Below are 22195 nucleotides of genomic sequence, written 5' to 3'. Positions count from 1 at the left end.
CCTGAAGAGGTAATTAGACGATATCCCATGAGTTACAGCATTCTAAAAATATTTTGTATGCATCATGTAAGATGAAGCAACAGTTTTCTCCACAATAATGCAAGGCTGTATATCAAATAATTAGTATGCCAGAGTCTCTTCATCTGGTAATAAACTAATTAAGCTTCAAGTTAAATGGAAGACAGTTACTGAAAGATCTTCCAACTTAACTCATTAAATTCAGGACATTTTTTCATTAAGGAAACAGATTTAAGATCATAACTGGGTAACTAAAGCTTCACTGGAAGAAAGAGGAAAAGATTGCTATGCAAATGATCAAGGAAGGTTGGTGATAATTTTCCATATTTCAAAAATAACTCTTCCCAATTACAGAAACAGGGTTAGGCATCGGACTCTGCTGTCCCAGACAGAAGGAAATACCAGATGAAGAAAACTTGTAGCAAAACTCCTCCCCAAAATCCATCTTGGAGAGGTCGCTTGATGCCCAAACCCTTAAGTGTCATTCCCAGGCTCAAAGAGCGAACATGTGTCAGCAAAGGACCCTGTGCCCAGGTCCTCTACTAACCTGTCATGAAAATCATGAAAATTATAATAATTAAACTTGGGAAGAAAAGCCTGTTTGACAGCACTCTTAATGTATGGATATATATATGCTATTTAAAGATTATTATGAGCTTTCTTCATTTTAAAACATGGCAATAAAAATGTCATCATCTCCATTTTGAAGAAGTAAAACCAGAGGCCCAGGAAAAGATAGTGACATACTCCTATAACGCAAGTAAAGAGAACTAACTTTCAGGAGGCACCAGATAAAGGAAGGGGGAGGGGTAGAACTTAAACTGGATCCAACTTAAATCTAATCTGGACCCAAGGGTTCTGATCCAGTTACCATCCCACTGGATATCTTCCATTCCCCCTGGTTCTGTAGATCTCAGCTGGAACTAGACAGAGAAACAGAAAAACTGGTTTAGCCCAAGGCATACTCTTAGTGTCTGATATCAGACATCCCAGCAGAACAGCTTCTCTTCATGGGCTTTGGGGAGAAAGGGAGCTATAAGAAATGGCCAAAGTAAAAGGTCTCCCATAAGCTCTCTGAGGCGAGGAACATGGCTGACTCATTTTTTCCTCACTAGTACCTAGAACAATGTCTTAGCAAGGACTCAATAAATGTTTGTGGAATTAATTGCAAAAGTTCTGTCTTGAATTCCAGTATAACCCTTAACACAGTAAAACATTTATTATTTAAGAACAATGCTAATTTATCAATATGTTACTTGGAAATCCTGCATTATGAAGAACTTACTCAATGAACAGACTAATAATTTTTCTAAAATACCACTATGTTCCAGACTACACAAAGCTTTAGAGTAACTGCTTCAAGAGACAGCATTGTGAAAGTGTGGAAATAGAAACTGCACTGATTTGCATAATTTGTAATAAAGAATTAAATAATATTCTACAACCCCCCCCCCAAAAAAAATTTAGCAGAACTGACCGTAGAGCGAAAATGTGTCAGCAAGACTGGATGTTGTGTTACTGCTTCAAAAGCTAATAAAGTAATCTTGATCAATTCTTCTGATGCTGTAGGACCTAGGAATAAAATGATCATTGCAAGATTTTGTTATTATGATACAAAACATAATGCCAAAATACTTTAAATGAAGAGGTAAAAATGGACTTAGGAAATATTACCTATAGCTCCATCTATATTGGTTTCTCCTGAGTCTATGGACTTAATATGATTCTGTAAAAATAAAAATAATTTTTAAATTGACATAAATATAGCGTCCAAAATACAAGTGATTATTGCTAAGCATAAAGAACCACTGTTCTTCTTTATTAAACAATTCATTTATGACATTAAGTGCTATCCACATAGCTAAACATTTAGATCAATACTGCTATACTGCCAGGACCAATTACACATATATAGTCACAGACACACATATATACATCCCCATTATACATACATAAATATCCAGGATCATTACTTGCATATTTATACATATTTGCACATTTTACATATATTTATAGTTACATATATTTTATATAAAATATTAAAGTAGACCGAGTATAAGTGTAAAGTTGGAAAAAACTCAAAAGTAGTAAATGGAAGAATATTTACATAATATAAAAATCTAACTTAATGATTAGCCATTAAACTATGTAACGTATGATTCCACTTATACAAAAGTCAGATTTGTGGCCGCCAGATCTTTCTCGAACATACTGAGAGCTATGAATCTAAGTTAAGGGAATAAGCATATGGGCAGAAGTCATAAATGAAGATTAAAGCCGATATTCCCAAAGAGATAACATCAAGCAGAAGTGAGAATACATTTGAGACTCGATTTCTCAAAATCAGTACATTCAGTCAGACAGTGTTTATTGATTGTCCACCATATGCAGACTTGAGTACTAGGTAGTATAGATTGTTTTAAAAATCAATCATGGAGCTAGGAATGGGTAAGATAAAGATATGATGCATAAATGGAAATCATAAACCTTAAAGCTAATGAGGTTAGAGAGAATTATGAACATGAGCTCCCAAAGTTTCTGGGACCAAGGAACAAGAAGCTGAACACAGGCAGGCTGTATTGCTCAAGGGGCAAGTGAGTTTTAACTTTGGAAGGAGAAAGGGAAAGGATATTTTAGGTTTGGGAATCAGAGGCAGGAATTAAAAACAGAAGTTTGCTTGACTGGAAGGATTTCCAGATCAGGGCCAACTAAAGAGAATAGCTATGTGGGACTTATGACTAGGACCGGCAGGATTTGGGGAGAATGGCTCGGCAGGGTTTTTCTGCCTGTACCCCAAAGTGAGGGATGCAGGGCTGACTGAGTACAGGATAGAAGGTGCAGAGAACCAGGGAGGCTGCTCTAATTACGCCGCTGACAAGAAATAGCCTGAGAAACAAGTACTGAAGCTCTCCTCTGATGCTCTCTGTTCACCTTAAACAGGATCATTAAAAAATTCAGGGAAAACAAAAACCCATCTCTGGCACCCTTACAAGAAAGCTGCGAAAAGGAAGGAGATGCAGTGAATATTCCCACCAGCTTTTGAGAAGCTTCCAAAGTGACCCAGTATTATGCCCCAGGTACCAAAATATTCTTCAGTGGCCCCACTGAGAAGCTGGGAGGATGAAATATTAATGATTAGGGATGAGTAAATGCTAAACTGTTCTTCCTAATGCTCCTCTGTCCTTTAATTTATTTCCACTCTTCTGATTTCATTTTTACACCAGGATGTGACTTTCAAACGTGATACAAAGGACATGCTACTGATTTCTAGTTGCCAGTAAGGGAGCAATCCTCTCCACAATTTGTTTTACCATCCATTATATTTCACTAAGTTAAAGTTTAGGAGCTAAGAGAAAAGTATGCTGTAAATAATGGTGAGAGTTTATATATGATAATTTCAGGCTTTATCTTTTTCTGATGTGATAACCTAATAAGTGATAAAGCATGTTATAGACTAATGTTATAAATAATGGTCTAATATTATAGACTAATACAATCATTGATCCAACAGGGAAATAATATTTTTCATGATTATATGGTAACTTTGTGAGTTATTTTATAGTTTGGGTTACTTCTTTTTAAAAATAAGTTTATTATTCCTATCCACACCATACCAACTCAGTGGATGCAATTCTGAGCATATGGTGGAGTCAGAAAGGCTTGGATTTAACTCCTGTCTCTGACACATACAGCTGTAGGCACCCGGACGGGTCACAAGGATGAGGAGACGGAGCTAGCTGTCAGAGGGAATAAGACTGAACAGCCACTGGGATTTTGGCATATTGCCTGTGGTATACCCTGCTTGAGTGGAGGCAGAGGTTTCTCCTCATATCCCTAGCATCTAGCTCAGGGTCCTAGCCAAAGGAGAGGCTTTTTCATCCTGAAAACCCAATGGTCACCCAGTGGCATGTTTATATGTGACATGGTCAAGGTTTTTCCACCAGTGCCCCGTAACAAGAAAGCTCCAGATATCTCCTGAAACACTGGGATGCTGCCTCCAGAGTTCTCATGCTGAAGCTCCTGACTTCTTTTGCCACATTCCCTATTTTCCCTGTCCTGCTATGTCAGTCAAGAGAAGGCAGAGAGCTCTGGGACCTTCTCAGACCTAGAGCTCCAACCACACTCTTCAGTTGTACTGTTAATCCCAGTTGTTCTGGTACCACATCCAACAGAGCTTATTAATTCCAAGATGGCAGGGCTTTATACAACATATTCCCTGAGATAAGCACAGTAACTCCCATCAGCCTCCTTTCGGGAGCCAAAAAGTTCAGAAAAAAACCGCTTTGCCACGTGTAGTCACGACCAGGCCGCAGCTGGTGACCCTTCCCAACAGCAGCCCTTCACCTCCCCGTCCCCAAGGCACCCAATGGATGACTCCCTGTAAAAGCTCACCCGTCATCTGCTCTCTGTGGGTGCTCACTCTGCCTTGGATTCCTATCTTCTCCTCATCAAACCATGTTCTCCACTAACCCTCATCCATGAACCCCTAATATAGGAATTGGTAATAACAAAATATGACAAGGACCCACATCTGGGGAACTTGTTGAACATTTGCATCTTTGAGCGCTGGATAATAAAAGCCTTTCCATCTCCTGGAAGCCCTGTGTTTTCCCAGCATCCTCGAGCTGGGAAGTGTAGAGGCCAGGCCTCCAATTCTGACTTCAGGACCAGCTGGCAGGGCTGGCACCCAGGTTGACCTGGGCATGGAGCCTGCCCAACCCTGATGCTCTGCTGGGCTCACTTGGATATCCCAGTGGTGAAGGAGGCAGACGTGTTAACAAGAGCTCACATTTATACAGCTTCAAGTTTGACAAGTGCTCCCATGAGGTAGGAACTCTAAATATCATCCTACCCATTGTAGAGATGAGGAAAATGAGACTGGCAGTGTTAAGTGACTTTCTCAGAGTCCTATAACCAGGAAATATCAGAGCAGGGGAAAAAAATAAGGTCCCTCCTGAGCAGCAGACTTTTTATTAAACCACGTATTCCACTCCTCAATAACCTTAAACTGTATTCCTTATCTATTTATCATCTATATACATATTTGATCTTCCCTATTACTTTGTAGGCTTCTTGTAATCAAAGATTCTCACGAATCTGTTTCCCCTCGAGGTCTAGAATAGGGCACAGCACATGGGAGGTGCTCAACAGACATTTGCTGAAAGAAGAAAGCAATTCACTGAAAATCAGAGAAAAAGAAAGCCTGCCACTAACTGCCCCCAATAAATAGGGTTATCATCTTTATTTGACCTTTGCAAGGCAGCACTTGGGAAAAGCATTTTGATTGTTGTTGCTGATAATTATTTACATTTATAATCATCATTTGTAAGAATCTATCATATGATTTGTAGCTATTAAAGTTATGTGGAATTAGAAGAATGTTTTTTCTCTTTCTTTTAATTTAAAACTTAGCCTTTCTGATTAGAGGTAGGAATTTCATTTTTCCTCAAAACATCAATATTGTTGAATTTTTCTGTTGGATCCAAGTAAAAACCACAAGTTAATTTTCTGTCAACCATCAGCCACTTGTGAACTAATCAAAACAGAAGATGAAGTGCAAATAATCCAAGGGGTCTTTTCTAGCTCATTAATCAAGCAACATTGTGAAAAGGTCGGTCACGATGAACACAATGTAGTACAACATTATGCCCCCAAAATATATTCACAATGTCAAAATCTCTTATTAACCAACATAACCTAATTCAAAACCTCAAGAACTAAACTTACATGACTTGCCTTCTAATATTTTATTGTACAGTTATCCATTAAATGCAACTAAACAAACAATTATTAAGTACCTACTATGTGCCAGGCACAATGCGAGGTGCTAAGAATGCAAGGCTAAAATTAAACAATTTTCACTGGTAAGGAACTTATGTTTTACAAAACATAAGTGAAATTAATGTAATTTGAAAAAGAGAAGTTGAGAGAACTTAGGGGCTTTGTAATGGTTCTGCACAGATGACAAGACGCTAGTTGGTGCACTGCAGGGGTCAGAGAAAGCTTTTGAAAGGCAAAGATGCATATGAACCCTGAGCTCAGGAACTGCTGTTATTGGGCCAGTCAGGCTGAATTTGGAATGTGTGAAGAGGAGCAATGGGATACTTTAAATAACAAGTAGAGGAGGATGAACTTGGAAGATGGGAGACTCATTTTTGGAGGGCTAGAGAAAGGAACAGAGACAGCCAGGGATCTGGGCTGAGAGACTTTGGTTTGAAAGGAACATTCATAGTAAAGATTCCAGCAAAAAAACAGCCACATTGAAAGCATAATTTCTGTTCCTCCTTTCCTGAATCCAGGACTTAATAAAAGTAACTGAAAAGGGAGAATTCATGCTTACACTTTTTTAAAATTATTTTTTCTTATTTTTAAAAATATTTCCCAAGTACATTTTAAAAATTTATAACAATTTTTTTTAATTTTGAGTTGCAAATATCTTATCATAATCATACACGATTTGTCCAATTGTTCTCCAATGGATGCCATCCCATCAATTTCCAATTCTTTATCACCACAAAAAGAGTTGCATTAAATATTTTTACAAAAATAGGTCCTTTTCTCTTCCTTTTGATGCTTTTGGGATTTAGACCTAGCAGTGATATTGCTGAGTCAAAATGTATGTACTGTTTTATAGCTCTTTGGACATAATTCCAAATTGTTCTCTAGAATGGTTGAATCAATTTGTACCTCTACTACCAATGTATTACTGACCCTATTTTTTCAACATCCTTTCCAGCATTTGCTGTTTTTCTATCATGTCAGCTACCCTGATAAATATGTGATGGCATTTCTGAGTTGTCTAAATTTGTATTTTTCTAATCAACAGGGATTTAAAACACTTTATATGTAACTATTGATAGTTTTGATTTCCTCTTCTGAAAACTTCCTGTTTATATCATTTGATTATCACCTGGGAAATGCTTCTTGTTTTTTACAAATTTGGTTTAGTTCCTTCTATACTTGAGAAGTGAGGACTTTATCAGAGAAATCTTTTATGAAATCTCCCCCATTTTCTGTTTTCTTTTTAATTTTGACAGCATTAATTTTGTTTGTGCAAAAGTTTTTTTTTTAATTTTATATATTCAAAATTATCTATTTTAATTCTTATAATTTTCTCTATTTCAAGTTTGGTACTAAATTTTCTTCTTATCCATAGACATGATAGGAACATTTCCCAAGCTCTCCCCATTTATTTATATCACCCTTTACGTCTTTTTTTTTTTTTTTTGTAAACAGTATAAAATGTTGGTGTATGCCTAGTTTTTGCCAAACCAGTTTTTAGTTTTCCAAGGAATTTTTGTCAAATTTTGAGTTCTTACTCCAAAACTATAGATATTTAGGTTTATTAAATATTATTTTTACTATGGTCATTTACTATTGCTTATTGTATAAGAGATCTATTCCAGTGGACCATCACTCTATTTCCTCATCAGTACCAAATTGTTTTGATGATTACTGCTTTGCAATACTCTTTTAGTTCTGATATTGCTACTTCTTCTTTAACCTTTTTTTCATTGATTCCCTTGATATTCTTGATCTTTTGTTCTTCCAAATGAATTTTGTTACTATTTTCTCTACTATTCTCTCTTTCTATAAAGTAACTCTTTAATAGTTTCATTAGTATTGCATTAAACAAGTAAATTAACTTAGAACTGTCATTTTTCTTATATTGGCTGGGCCTACCCATGAGCAATTAATATTTATATAATCATGTGGAAAAGAATTATGTAATTATATTCATATAATCTCTGAGTTTGTCTTGGCAGATAAGACTCCCAAGTAGTTTATATTGTCTGCACTTACTTTAAAAAGAATTTCTCTTTCTATGTTTTCCTGTTGACTTTTATTAGTATATAGCATATAGAAATGCTAATGATTTACATGGATTTATTTTATATCTTACAACTCTCTTGAAATTATTATTTCAGCTAGGTTTTAGTGGATTCTCTAGGGTTCTCTAAGATCATATCATTTGCAAAAAGTGATAGTTGAGTTTCCTCAATGTCTATTTTCCTTCAATTTCTTTTTTTTTGTCTTATTACTAGAACTAGTATTTCTAGTACAATATTGAATAATAGTATTGATAATGGACATTTTTGCTTCACTCCTGATCTTTCTGGAAAGACTTCAAATTTTATCCCCATTACAGATAAGGTTTGTCCCTAGCATTAGATAGATACTGTTTAACGTGTTAAGGAAAGCTCCCTTTATTCCTATGCTCTCTAGTGTTTTTCATTGGAATGAGTGTTGTATTTTGTCAAAAGCTTTTTATACACCTATTGAGATAATCATATGGTTTCTATTGGTTTTGTAATTATGCTGAAAGTTTCCTAATACTACATCATCCCTTCATTCTTTACTAAGCCTACCCCATTCTTAGTGTGCTTAGTAAAGCCCACCTGATCATAGTATATGATCTTTGTCATATATTTCTGTAATGTCTTAGCTACACATTTTATTTAAAATTTTTATATCAATATTGATTACAGAAATTGGTCTATAGTTTTCTTTCTGTTTTAGCTTTTCATGGTTTAGCTATTAAAACCATGTTTGTGTCATAAAAGGACAAATATCCAAATAGAGGATAAAATATTGGAATTATTGTTCCTAAAATATATGGTAGAATTAACTTGTAAATTCATCTGGTCCTTTGGCATTTTTCTTAGGGAGCTCACTTATGGCTTGTTCAATTTCCTTTTTTTTAATTATACTTTTTATTGACATAACATATGGATAATTTTTATAACATTGTTCTTTGCACTAACTTCTGTTCCAACTTTTCCCTTCCCTCCCTCTTTCCACCCCCTCCCCTAGATAGCAGGCAGTTTTATATTATGTTAAATATGTTAAAGTATATCCTAGACACAATATATGTGTGCAGATCCGTACAGTTCTCTCATTGTACAAGAAGAATTGGATTCAGAAGGTAAAAACAACCTGGGAAGAAAAAGAAAAATGCAAGTAGTCCACATTCATTTCCCAGTATTCCTTTTCTGGATGTAGCTGATTCTATCCATCATTGATCAATTGAAACTGAGTTAGATCTTCTCTTTGTCGAAGGTATCCACTTCCATCAGAATACATCCTCATACAGTATTATTGTTGAAGTGTATAATGATTTCCTGGTTCTGCTCATTTCACTCAGCATCAGTTCATGTAAGTTTCTCCAAGCCTCTCTGTTCAATTTCTTTTTCTAAGATGAAGTTATTTAAGTATTTTATTTCCTCCTCTGCTAATCTGGGCATTTATATTATCATAGATATTCACGCATTTCACATAAATTGTCTGTTTTACCATTATATAACTGGGCAAAATTACTCCTAATAATTGTTTTAATTGTATTTTTATTGAGGAAGCATTTACTCTTTTTATTCTTGATACTGATAATTTTGTTTTCATCTCTATTTTTAAAAATTCAATTAATCAATGGTTTAACTATTCCCCCCATAAAACCAGTTCCTAATTTTATTTATCAGTTCAATATTTTTTACTTAAAATTTTATTAACCTCCTCTTTGATTTTTCAGTAATTCCACTTTGGGTTTGATTCTAAAATTTTAATTTGTTCCTTTTCTAGTATTTTTTAATTGTGTGCCTGATTTCATTGATCTACTCTTTCTCTCTCCTACTGATGTACACATTCAGATATTTTCCCCTAACTATTGCTTTGACCACATCTCACAAATTTAGAAATGTTGTCTAATGAAGAAAATATTATTTCTATGATTTAATCATTTATCCATTCATTTTTAAGATTATATTGTTTAGCTTCCAATTAGTTTTTAATTTATTCTTCAATGGTCTTCTTCAAATGTAATTTTTCTTATAGTATAAAGAGGATGCATTTAAACTTTCTGTTTTTCATCTTTTGATTTTGAGGTTTTTATACCCTATGTGACCAATTTTTGTGAAGGTGCGATGTGTAGCTGAGAAAAAAAGTACATTCCTTTCTATTACCAATTGATTTTTTGTTAGAGGTCTGTCATATTAATTTTTTAAAAATTCTATTCATCTCCTTAATTTCTTTCTTACTTAAGGTTAAATTTTTCTACCTCTGAGAGAGGAAATTTAAAGTCTCCAACTAGTGTGATTGTACTGTCTATTTCCTACTATAATTCATTTAACTTTTCCTTTAAGAATTTGGATATTTTGCCATTAGGTAGGTGTATGTCAAGTACTGATATTACTTCATTGTGTATGTAGCAAAATGTGGTTTCCCTGTTTATCTCTTTGAATTAAGTCTACTTTTGCTTTTGCTTTGTCTAAGATGATTATCTTTTTACTTCATAATAGATTCTCCTTTAGTGCCTTATTTTAAATCTGTGTGTGTCTTTCAAGTATGGTTTTTTGTAAAAATAAAAACAAACAAAAACTATATTGTATTCTGATTTATAAGTCATTCTGCTTCTATTTTATGGCTTAGTTTTGTTTTATACTTTATGTTTTTATGGTATTTATTCCATTCACATTCACAGTTATGATTACTATGTTATCTCCTTCCATCATATTTTCTTCTGTTTATTCTTGTCTCTCTATCCTGTCCCTCCTGTTTTGCTTCTGACTACTATCTTCTTTTCTCTGACCTCTATTTTAATCACACTCTCTTGTTCTTTTCAACTTCCCATCCTACTTCCCTGTTGGGTAAGATAGATTTCTATTACCAACTGAGATATATAGATGTGTATATATGTATAAACATGTGTATAGATGTGTGTGTATATATATATATACATACATATATTCATATACATCTACATGGGTATATGTATGTGCATGTATATATGTATATATATATATATATATATATATATATGTATATTCCCTCTTTAAACCAATTTAGATAAGAGTGAAGCCAAATGCTCCCCACTTACCCCTTTCCCATTTTCCCCTCTACTTTAAAAGTCCTATCTTGCAAACCTCTTTTATGTGATATAATTTTCTCCATTGTCTCTCTCATTATTTCCCTTCTCCCAGGGCATCAGTCTCTTTTACCTATCCATTTTTTTTATATTACTACACACTCCTATGTAGAAGCTTTCTAATTCCCCTAATAATGATAAAGGTACATATATAATCTTCCCATATAGAAAAGGTAAAAGTTTGCCCTTATTGAGCTCTTTATGATTTTTTTCATGTTTATGTTTCTCTTCAGTCTAAATTTAATAGTAAAATTTTCTATTCAGCTATGGTCTTTTCATGAGAATGCTTGAAAGTCTCCTATTTCATTAAATTTTCATTTTTTTCCCCAAAGGATTATATTGTTCTGTGAAGAGATTATTCTTAGTTGTTGGCTCTTTTGCTGTCTGGAATATCAAATTCCAAGTCCTCTGCTCCTTCAGCATGGTAACTGCTAAATCTTGTGTGATTCTGATTTATAAAAATGAAAAATATTATACTTGAAGATTACAGCCATGAAAGTCTTATGATAGCAGTCCAACAGCAGATAAAATTATAGGGAGAAAAAAAGGCCTAGCTCTTCTCAACTTGAAACTATGAGAATGTACAAGGGTTTGGTGAAAATATTTCAAATAATTTATTCATTTGTCGAATCATCCCATTATTTAAATTTTGGTTCATTCCATCCTTCCAGATTTTTCAAGGATGAGGTGAAGAAGCTAAATGTCCTCCAAAATGGATGAAGAACTATGTGAATCAATATAATTCATCAGCAGTCAAATCCCCAAATTAGACCATGGCAGCAAAATTCATGATAGATTCAAAGAATATTAGAACTAGAAAGGCCATTAAGGATGATCTAGTCCTAACTTTTCATTTAACAGAAAAGTTAAATAAATTTCAGAGTGAAGGGGTTTGATAACTGTAGGTAGAAAATTGAAAAATGCAGGTGAGAACTAGAATCCAGATTTCCTGATTTGTGGATAAGTGGTCTTTATGCCTTTCAGTGGATTTCTATGAGATAGTCATTCTAAAACAATTTCCCAGTTAGAAATACAAGTCATTCCCTGAAAATCGGGGTAAGAATGTTTCTAAAAGGATGCAGTTTCATGAATATGCAAAGAAATTTAATTTGGCACTCTGGAGAAATGCAATTATAAGAAGCTGGAAAATATAGAATCATTTTTACTACATTCCTTGAATACATGGATTCTTTACAGTTAATGACCTATAAGGAACATTCATACTTCAAAACATCCTACCTCTCCCTGAAGAATAGCATCTCAAAAAAGTCCTTCTCTTTTGTGAGTGACAATCATTTTTACAATCTGAACTAAGAATACAAAGGCAAATTACTACCGTATTTTAAATACAGAGATTCATGACATTTTTGAAAGTTTGTATTGTTAATATCAAAGTAAGATTCAGGAGATGCTGAAGGTGACAAATGTCTCAGTTTTCTCTGTTATATGGCTCAGCATTTCATCAGCTAAAAAGAAGGGAACTATTACTGGCAAGGAGAAAAAGATAACATAATTGCCAAGATATTTACTCTTATGCCTGGAAATAATAGGCCACTGAACGGAGGACTGAGGTGAAAAACAATATAATATACTGCTTTCCATTGCTGTTCATAATATCAAAATTAAATTTTTAAAAAACAGCACATATAATCTGAAGACATGATCATTTAAATTAAGAAAATGCATTATTGAACAATGTAAGAAATCATTGATACTAACTATAAAGTATTCTCTAAATTCTGTTTTCAGCCATTTTGTCTTTTTTAGGATTCTTCATGATATTTAATATCACAATCTGTAAGCACGTTTCTATGGAGAAGTTCACCCTATTTGTGGCTGTCTACTGAACAAATACATTATTGGAAAGGAATTCATTTTCTTCCAAATGTCAAATTTTATTACAGCCAAGGGATTAAAAAAAAGGTCACTTCCCCGGAGAAAATTGAATACCACTTGGATTTTTAAATTACTCCATTGACACACAATCCCAGAGGCAGCAGAAGCACCACATATGAACTTGAAAAATCAAAAGCATTACTTACAAGCAAAGTCCCACAACTGAAAAGAAACTCCTCATTGACAACTTGAGGGCGGAATACCTGTAGGAAAAGAGTCCAGGTAGACTGAATCCTCACACATATGGAAAGCTTTATTTCAAATAATGTATAAAAATTCTGGCATATAAGTAAGGCAATTAGTAAGGTGAAAGATGATTGAGTCAACTTTGGGTTCCCTTTTTTCATTTATAAAAGTGAATCCTACCTGTGAGGTCACAAGATGAAGCACTACTGGCATCATAGGCAGGCAGATCTTCAGCTGCTTCACCTGGACTGTCGAGGGGTGTTTGCGGCCAGAAACGTTAGCCAAGGCGCTGAGGACATCACCTGGAAATCGTGACATGGAACCACAAGCTCAAGGTCCCACCCAAGGCCAGCTCAGCGGGTCAGTAGCTTAGTCTTAGTGGGAGGATGAGGGGAGGGTGGGAAGAAGAACAGGACATACTGATGAAAATAGCTAGGGATGAGAGAGGAGTACATGGGGCATGACCCTGACGACTACAGAGTCAGCACTTGGAGGACGTATTCTAGGATGTTAATGGGATCGTTGGCCCCTCAACAGGGCTAAGGCACTGAGTCCTAAAGTAATTCATTACATGAGAAACAGTCCCATATCAGACACTGAGGCTGACTTAGGTATGGAATAAGCAGTTAATCCTTAGGTACCACTGCTTCCTTTAGAAATTAAAATTAGCATCCAATGAGTAAAATTCTGTCTTTTAATATTTATTCAAGGAACAGCTTTGCAGCAAAGTAAAGACTATGTCAACATTATCATCAATATGAATTTTCTCAGTAAATAGGAAAGAATTCTCCAAATGTCCTAAGGAGGTGGGGGGAAGAGAGAAAGAAGTATGGGAAGACATTGTCATCAAAATGACTCAATAGCCTGACTTTCCCAATCTGAGAATATTTTAATATAGACTACTAAAACTAATTTCAAATATTTAATATTTCTGGTTTATAGCTACATCTGCTGGAAAAGCAAGGGATTAGAATAGACTTAGCTAATAAAAAAGTAAATTGTTGAAAATATGCACATCTGTAAAATTGTTATTATAATCTCTAACAACTGGCAGGGAACAATGACAAAGCATATTTCCGATAAATGAATAGCACTTTATTTCTAAAATTAAGTGTTTTTGATCATTAAAATGACAGAGTTCCAATTTTCAGACTGCATCCATAATAATTACTTAATAAGTTTTGGTTAAATTGAACTAGACCTGATAATTACAAGTTTCTTTGCCTGAATCTTTTTTAAAAAATATATACACATTTAATATTTTAGTTTTCCTCCAAACTTTTTCTTATTCTTGAATATAATAGATAAGATGTTCCAGTAATATGGCATGTTAAAGTTTATTAGCCATTTTCCTCACAAAAACACAGAATGATAACATAAGAATCATTATCCCAACTTTACAAATGAGGAACAAGCTCGGAGGGGCCAAAAGTCAGAATAGTTTTTATCCCCTGGTCTTTTGACTCCAGGCCCAATGTTCTTTCTTTTCCATCATGCTGGGCACCTGGTAGAACATTTTAAGAATGGATGGGGCATGAACAAGACAACAAATGCTTTCCAGAATTAGCTAAAAAGCAAAAATGTCATTAAAAAAGAATAATTATACAAATTAATAATTTGAAAAATTATTCATCAAAATTAATTAAACAGAAGAACAATTATATAATTATACAGATTCTCAGGTTGCTGAATCCCTTTAAATATTGTTTTCAAAAGTTGTCATTTTATAAGGACTATCATGAGCATCTGGGAATCTCTTCCCTTCACTCAGTCAGTCAACAAATTATTAAGCACTGGGATAAAAATCAATCAGGACTTTGATCTCATTCTGAAAAATAACTGTCCCTTGTAAAAAATTACAACTGATAATTCAGATTGGAAGTCAAAATTACAAAGCTTTGGCTAGTTTGTTGTTAAGTCCGCAGTAAGATGGATTTTACTGTCTTTATAGACAGGAATTGAAGAAGCATAAGGAGCAAGTCCACATTTTCTACAAGTTACATATTTCCCAGTAAGGGCAAAGAAAGAAAAAAACAGAAATTGAGGAAGAAACTCCAAGTCACAGATGCTTGGCTCCGTTTACCCAGAATTCCTGGCAGTTCCTGTACAATGTGACAGATGAGAAGATCCAGGCATTTTGACAGGTATTCGTTGCTGCTTTGCTGCTCCTTTCCTGGTGTGGCCTTTCTGCTGTCTCTTTCAATGTACATCACCAGTCTACATACAAGCAGGTGAAAAAGATTACCACATGTGGCAAAAACAACGCAGAAAAACTCGCCAAAAATACCACCAAGGCGCATTTCCAGGAGACAAACTCAAAATTAAGTTGACATTTAGGTATGGTGGCAACAGGCACTCCATTTTTACATTAGAAAAAAATTATCTTTAAAAAAATAAGTTTCTGATTTTCTCATCAAGGAATTACAAAGCAGCTTACATTGAAATTTTATATGAATTAGGTGTCTTTAGTCTATTAAAAGAAAAAAAAAACAAATCATAACTACAAAATAACAAATAAAAGGCCAAAAGAGAATGCGATTTAGTGTTTCAGAACTCAACCTCATGTCAGAAGTATTCTTGATCTACACCTTCTGCTGTTAGTCTGGCTGGGACTTCATTGCAAATATATATACCTACATATCTCTAGATTTTAATTCTAGCTGTTTTACTCTACTACACATTTAAAAAAAATGATTGAGAAAAAAAGATTATTTTGGTACCAGATTATTTCAACTTAGTTATTACATGTTACAATTCTCAAAGTGACCCCATTAACCAATTTTATAATATCTGATATAATTGTAAATTTGGAAAATGAGAACTATGGAGCAGCTAGATGGCACAATAGATGGAGCATAAGCTCTGGCATTAAGAAGATCTGAATTCAAATCTGGACTCAGATAGTTGACACTAGCTGTGTGACTCTCGGCAAATCACTTAATCTTGAATGCCTCACCAAAAAAAGTAGGGGGATACTATTAGAGAAGAATTTCATTTTTGTAAATATATCAACACTTAATAAAGCTATCAAGTGGAGAAACTTCAATTGAGCTAATGTAACAAAAATTATGCTACTTGAATTAATTTACTTATTCAGTGATTTGTCAACCAAATTCTCAAAAGAATATTTTATAGAGCTAGGAAAAAAACTGACAAAATTCACAGAGAGGGGAAAAATATTAAGAATATTAAAGGTTATAAAGAAAAAAAATTATAAGGAAAAAAGTCTGGGAAAATCTGTACCAGATCTCAAACTATATTCCTAAGTGGTCACCATCAAAACCATCTAGTATTGGTTAAATAAGAGAGAGACTTCAAGGTATACAACACACAAAAACAAACACAGCAACATATGGCTTGATAAATCCCTCCCTTTTGTGAGTCTCTGTGCTTCCTTTTAGACCAAAGGCCATATCACCAATACAGGGAAAATAAGTCTTATATCCAGACCCAGCATCATTTGGAAGTGATCTAAATGGCCTCCCAGCCCAATTTTGTTGTCATTCAGTTGTTTTGGTCACATCCAATTCTTCCCCTGGTCCCCTTTGGGGTTTTCTTGGCAAAAGATACTAGAGTAGCTTGCCAGGATCACCATAACAAGATTGGGCCTTGAGACCAGATTTGCACTCAGGAAGATGGGTATTCCTAACCTCAAGCTCAGCCTCTATCTACTGAACCACTGAGTTGCCTCATCGACCCCCCAAAGACTTTTCTATCATTATAACAATTATGTCTGTCACCTAGGCCTCTGCTTTACAACTTGTCTCTTTCTGGAAACCAAACCTCTCAAGCAGTCTAAGATCACAGTTGTGTTTCTGAAAGCCACTTAGACGACTAAGACACAGTGAGCCTCCAGTCTATTAAAACCCCTGGATCTTTTTCACAAAACTGCTGCCTTACTATGTCTCTCCTCATTCTGTACTTGCAAAGCTGATTTTTAAAACCCACATAGAAGCCTTCACATTGATCCGTATCACATTTGAGCTTGATTCACAGCTCGGTGCTTCAGCCTCTCGTGATCTCATTGGAATCCTGACTTTGTTATCCAGCATGTGAGGTATCCCAACTTTGTGTCATCTGGAAATGTGATGTCCGGACCTAAAATTAAGCCCCTGAAAACAAATACTAAATAGCACAGGTTCAAACTCAGATGCCTGGGATCCTCCAATGGAAACATCTATCACAGCTGACACCGAGACCATTAATGACTGCTCTTACGCTTCAGGCATTTACCAGATCTAAATTCATCTAAATGTGCTATCAACCCACACTCAGCACCATGCCGGGCACAAATTTGGGATGCAATAAATATTTATTTATAAATACTTCATATCTCCCAATTTTTATATAAGAATTGAAACTTCCTAATCTAAGAAAACAATGTGAGAACATGATAGAACAGAAAGAACCGCAAAGATCTGAGTTTAAATCCTGTCTTTGAGACTCACTAGATGTGTGACCCTGGGCAAGTATCTTTACTCTCTGAGACTCAATTAACTCATCAAAGGAAAGGGAGACAAGGATAACACCACTCTCACAGATTCTTGTGGGGATAAAATCTAAGAGTATATATGAAATGCTTTCTAAACATATAAATCTTAGGCACTAAACCTATACAATTCCAGGGCAGACCAGAACTTACTGGTTGCTGTATCCTTGACAGAGAGGGAATTCTAGCCATTGCCCAGATAATGCAAAGCCATTTTCACTGGTGCATCGTGCCTCTGTAGCAGGCCTATGATCTGTTTCACTAACTCCTCATCTATTTTCTTCTGTCTAGATGATCCACAGCCCAGTCCTGGGATAATCTTGCTGCTGTTTGTGCTTCTTCCCCCAAGTGCGTGACACGATGCTTTCCTCTCTGACTCCAGAATTTCCTTCCAAATGCTCCTTAGCAAACAGCATCACCCTTCTTGCATCTCCCTTTGCCAACATTATTTCTTTTGAATAAGGTATACAGCCCCAGAGCCATAATCCCACCAAGAATCAGTTATCGTTCCTTTGTTGCATTGGACCACCATCTCATCTCGCTTGTCTGGCCAGACTTTGTGCCTCCTGTGTGGGTCTTCCAGGGCTTAGAACAGAGCCTGGCATGAAACAAAAGCTTCTTAATTGATTGATCTTGACATTATGTCCCCGGGAAAGCAGAGTGCTTGCCATAACCTGGTCTGAGAGTTCTTGTAATTACTCCGCAAGGCAGTTCTTTGATGGTGGGTGATAAAGAGTTAACCTCAGGTTATTCTACAGACTTATACCTGGCAGTATGCTTCTGAGGACATGTCTGTGCTCAAGCTAGATGGAACAAATAGATTTATTGTTGTTGTTGTTGTTGTTCAGTGGCTCAATAGTGTCCATCTCTTCATGGCCACATGAAATATAGCAACCAATACTGTCCATGAGGTTTTCTTGGAAAAGATGCTGGAGTGGCTTGCCATTTCTTTCTTCAGTAGATTAAGGAAAACAGAAGTTAAATGAATTGCCCAGAGCCACACAACTGGATTTGAAATTGGGTCTTCCTAACTCCATGCCCAGTGCATTTTCTACTGAGCCAACTAGCTGTCTCCAATAGGAAAGATGCCTTCATCAAATCCCTAGAGGGTCAAAGGAAATCCCAGGTTGACTTCTCCTTTGTATTTATCTTAAAATTAAACCTGAATCCAAAAGGAGGAAATATAGGCCTGAGAAATATTTCATTTTAAAAATTTCACTTATAATGATGAGAAATCATTATATGACTTGTATTTTGTGGATGTTACGTTCTAATTAGTAATATATTATTGTTCACTTGAAGTAATCAGTTTATTGAAATTCAAATAACCTAACAGAATGAATAAGCTTCCAAAACAAAATAGGTTTGCAAGACAGGACAGCAAAAAATATTTCACAGAATTCCAACTTTATCCTAGACTGTTTGGGAATAATATCAATTTAATGACCAAATAATGCTTGTTAAGAACCTACCAGCACATGCTACTGTATTAAGCACAAAATGAGTGAGCTTAATCCAGTCCCTGACCTTATAATCTAAGATAAAACTGAAATTTTAAATATATCTTTGGGATTTCTATGCATTACATACAACTATTCAGACTGTTGAACTTGCTATCAGGAAGACTGAAGTATACATTCTGCCTCAGATATCTAGCTGTGTGACTCTGGGCAAATCATATAACCTGGAAACCTCAGTTTTTTCATCTGTAAAATGCTACCTATCTCACAATCAAGTGAAGTAATATATCTAAAGCACTATGCAAACTTAAAAGTGTAACAAATGTTAAACATCATTATTTTTATAATTATTATTCACAGAATTTGTCCTATAGTCAAACAATGAATGAAATAGGGTAGTGGATAGCTAAACTTGTTATTAATAAGACTTAAGTCTGAATTTTGCTTCAAACTCTTATCAGTCACAGAGTCTTTGTTACATCTATGAATAAAGGGATTGAACTCAATGGCTCCAACAATTCCTTCCACTTCTAACTCTATAATCTATGAACCAATGATTCTAAGGAGAAAATATTCTCATTTAGTTAGGACCAGCAAGGAAATCTAGTCATTGATTGAACATTATTCAAATGTTTGGTTAATAAGTCTAATAATAAACATCTCCCCCAAATCAATTCTAAGTACCAAGCAATAAATGAGTAACAATTTTTTAAATGAAAATTTTAAAAAGCAGAAAGATTGAAAGATTTGGACCTGTCTGATCAAGTTACCTAAAAATCCAGAAGAAAAAATGAAAAGAAAACAGTTACTTTTCCTCAGGAAAGAAAACACTTTTAGCTTAAAGCTTTTTTTTTATATTGCCTGGTAAAAATTCAGTTAAAATATCACATAAATCCAAAATTAAATTTTCAAGTCCCAAATCGAAATTCCTGGAAATTACATCAAAATGGCAGACTTAAAGGAATCTATTATTAGTAGATTTGAGTGAACTAACTGCCAGGAAATGACATAGAGGGAAATCTACAGACACAATGAATAGCTTTAAAATAATGCTTTGGAAGTAACTTAAGTAATTCCACATTGTGTAACATTGATATGGACTAGAAATTTCAATGGACCAATGAAAGAATTGGGTAATGTGTTAGATTGAATCTAACCTCTCAACTGGGAAATATTCAAATAGCGGTAACTAATGAGGCTTTTCTAAATGTCCCTACATGTCTTTTAAACTCTAAATCTATGCAGCTAGATAAAATAAACAGGAGGCAAAGCCCCCCAAATGACTTAGAATATTCTTAGAGATGACTTAACTTTTCCCCAACATTCTACATGGACCAAGTAGAAAAGAAGACTAATTTCAAGCACTTGTGAACAATATGTTTCAAGGATGAGGAAGTTCTTACAACACCAACAACATATTAAATATTTGAGTCTTTACTGTGATGACTTCGGAGAGTCACTCCAACAAGATTCTAGGAGTGTACAAATTCACCCTCATCATTTCTTAGCTAGCTTGTTGGACAAGTCCCCTAATTCATATCATTGCCTCAATCCTCTCCTGCAACCCCGTGCTTTTCCTTAGGAGCACATGGGACCGGGTCTCTCCCCTTCTCATTCAGCACCATTTGCTCCCTATGGCCTCTAAGATCAAACCCAAATTCTTCTGGTTAGCTTTGAAAGCTCTTCACCACTTGACACCTCCATCCCTTTCCAGCCTCACTGTCCGGAGCACCCCAGTCCGGCCAGGTTGGTCTCTTCCTAACACCTGAGCCTCCATCTCTCCCACTGCCGCACCTCTGTGATCCTGATGTGCCATCCCTCCTTTCCTCTGACTCAGCTCAGGCACCATCTTCTACATGAAGCCTTTTTGGACACTTCTAGTTGCTGGACACTTGCCTAAAATTACCCTGCATTTAACTGCTCTGGGATGGCTCTTTTTATTTTTATTTTACATATTATTGTTGTCTTGACCACAGCTTGTATCTCATGGAGAGCAGAAACTGGCTCATCCATTGTACCTAGAGCCTGAGGGCCTTATACCAGGCCTGGTAATATAGTAGATATTTAGTAAGTTATAATAATAGCTAACATTCATATAGTGCTTTAAGGGTTACAAAGCATTTATAAAGCATTTACAAAGCAATGAATCAAAGGATTCATTGAATCCTTACCCTGGGAAAAGATTTAATTTTTGTCCCCACTCTACAAATGAGATAACTGAAGCACAAAAAAAGTGAAGTGGTTTGTCCAGAGTTACATAGCTAGCAATTGCCTTAGGCAGGATTTGAACTCAGGGTTTCCAAACCCCAAGTATAATATCGCACCTTGCACCATACCTACCTACCCCCAAAGTTAAAAAAGGTTGGCTGAGAGACTGTGCAGCTCTGCCTGATACACTTATCTTTGTCCACACTATCTCCTGTGCTCAGAATGGACATCTACCTCCGAAATCCCTCCAAAGCCCAAAGGGCCAGGGGCTCTACAGTGAAACTTGTTTTGATTCCCACACCAGGAAGTGATCCTTATGCTTTCCCTGACTCTCTCCCCAAAAGTGCTTGCCCTAGTTCTGCAATAATTTATTCTGAATACGTGTCTTTCTCCCTACCTTCCTATTCCATAACAGACTGGAAGCATCTTGAAGACAGGTACTTTTTATCTTTCTTTGCACTTCTGCCAATAAATGATAACAATGAATGTACTATATATAAATACATAAAAATAATAAAGTATCTTACACATAATTTGTGCAAAATAAGTGTTTCGTAAATCAAATTAAATTTAATTGGCTACCTAAAATAATGGAAGTTTTAAGAGTCTATGCTTGTCATCAATCTGAGACGGACAGCTCAAAATTTAAATTTCTCTAAGCAACAGGCTTTCCTACTGTGGCCATGTTGGAGGGAGAGGAAGGGAGATTGCAGAGGTCTATTAGAGGCAGGATACCAAATACTACTTCTCTCCTATACCACTTGGGTCAAAGAACTACCAGGAAGGTGTGGGAGAAGCCATTTAGCTTTCTGAAGACAACTGTCAGGAAAGAACTGGAGGGAATATAATGCAATGTGGGCAGTTACATTTTTATGCAAGTGATTTAATTAAAAAAAATGTTTCAGTCTTCTATGGGAGAAACAGAATTCAGATGTTAACACCCTCCCCAGAGAAGTCTCCATCTCCATTTCCAGACACATTTCCTTTTAACTACAAGATACAGTTATTATGTAGACAAGG

The 22195-nt window shown here is 35.4% G+C and overlaps 1 protein-coding gene across 7 annotated transcripts in view; it reads right to left on the bottom strand.

Annotated features, from left to right (window-relative positions):
• ULK4 (unc-51 like kinase 4) overlaps positions 1 to 22195 on the bottom strand; it is a 627906-nt gene that overhangs the window by 418465 nt on the left and 187246 nt on the right. For all 7 annotated transcript variants that reach the window (XM_031940060.1, XM_031940061.1, XM_031940057.1 and 4 more), the window contains exons 22-26: positions 15102 to 15235; positions 13199 to 13320; positions 12979 to 13035; positions 1693 to 1744; positions 1496 to 1590 (exon numbers count right to left, since the gene is read on the bottom strand). In XM_031940060.1, coding sequence (XP_031795920.1) covers positions 1496 to 1590; positions 1693 to 1744; positions 12979 to 13035; positions 13199 to 13320; positions 15102 to 15235 — 460 coding nt within the window. The remainder of the gene's footprint in view (positions 1 to 1495; positions 1591 to 1692; positions 1745 to 12978; positions 13036 to 13198; positions 13321 to 15101; positions 15236 to 22195) is intronic.

This window comes from Sarcophilus harrisii, chromosome 5 (assembly GCF_902635505.1).
Source record: "Sarcophilus harrisii chromosome 5, mSarHar1.11, whole genome shotgun sequence".
NCBI classification, from domain to species: Eukaryota; Metazoa; Chordata; class Mammalia; order Dasyuromorphia; family Dasyuridae; genus Sarcophilus; species Sarcophilus harrisii.
Note: the sequence above shows the minus strand (reverse complement) of the source record. Positions and strands in the feature narration are given on the sequence as shown.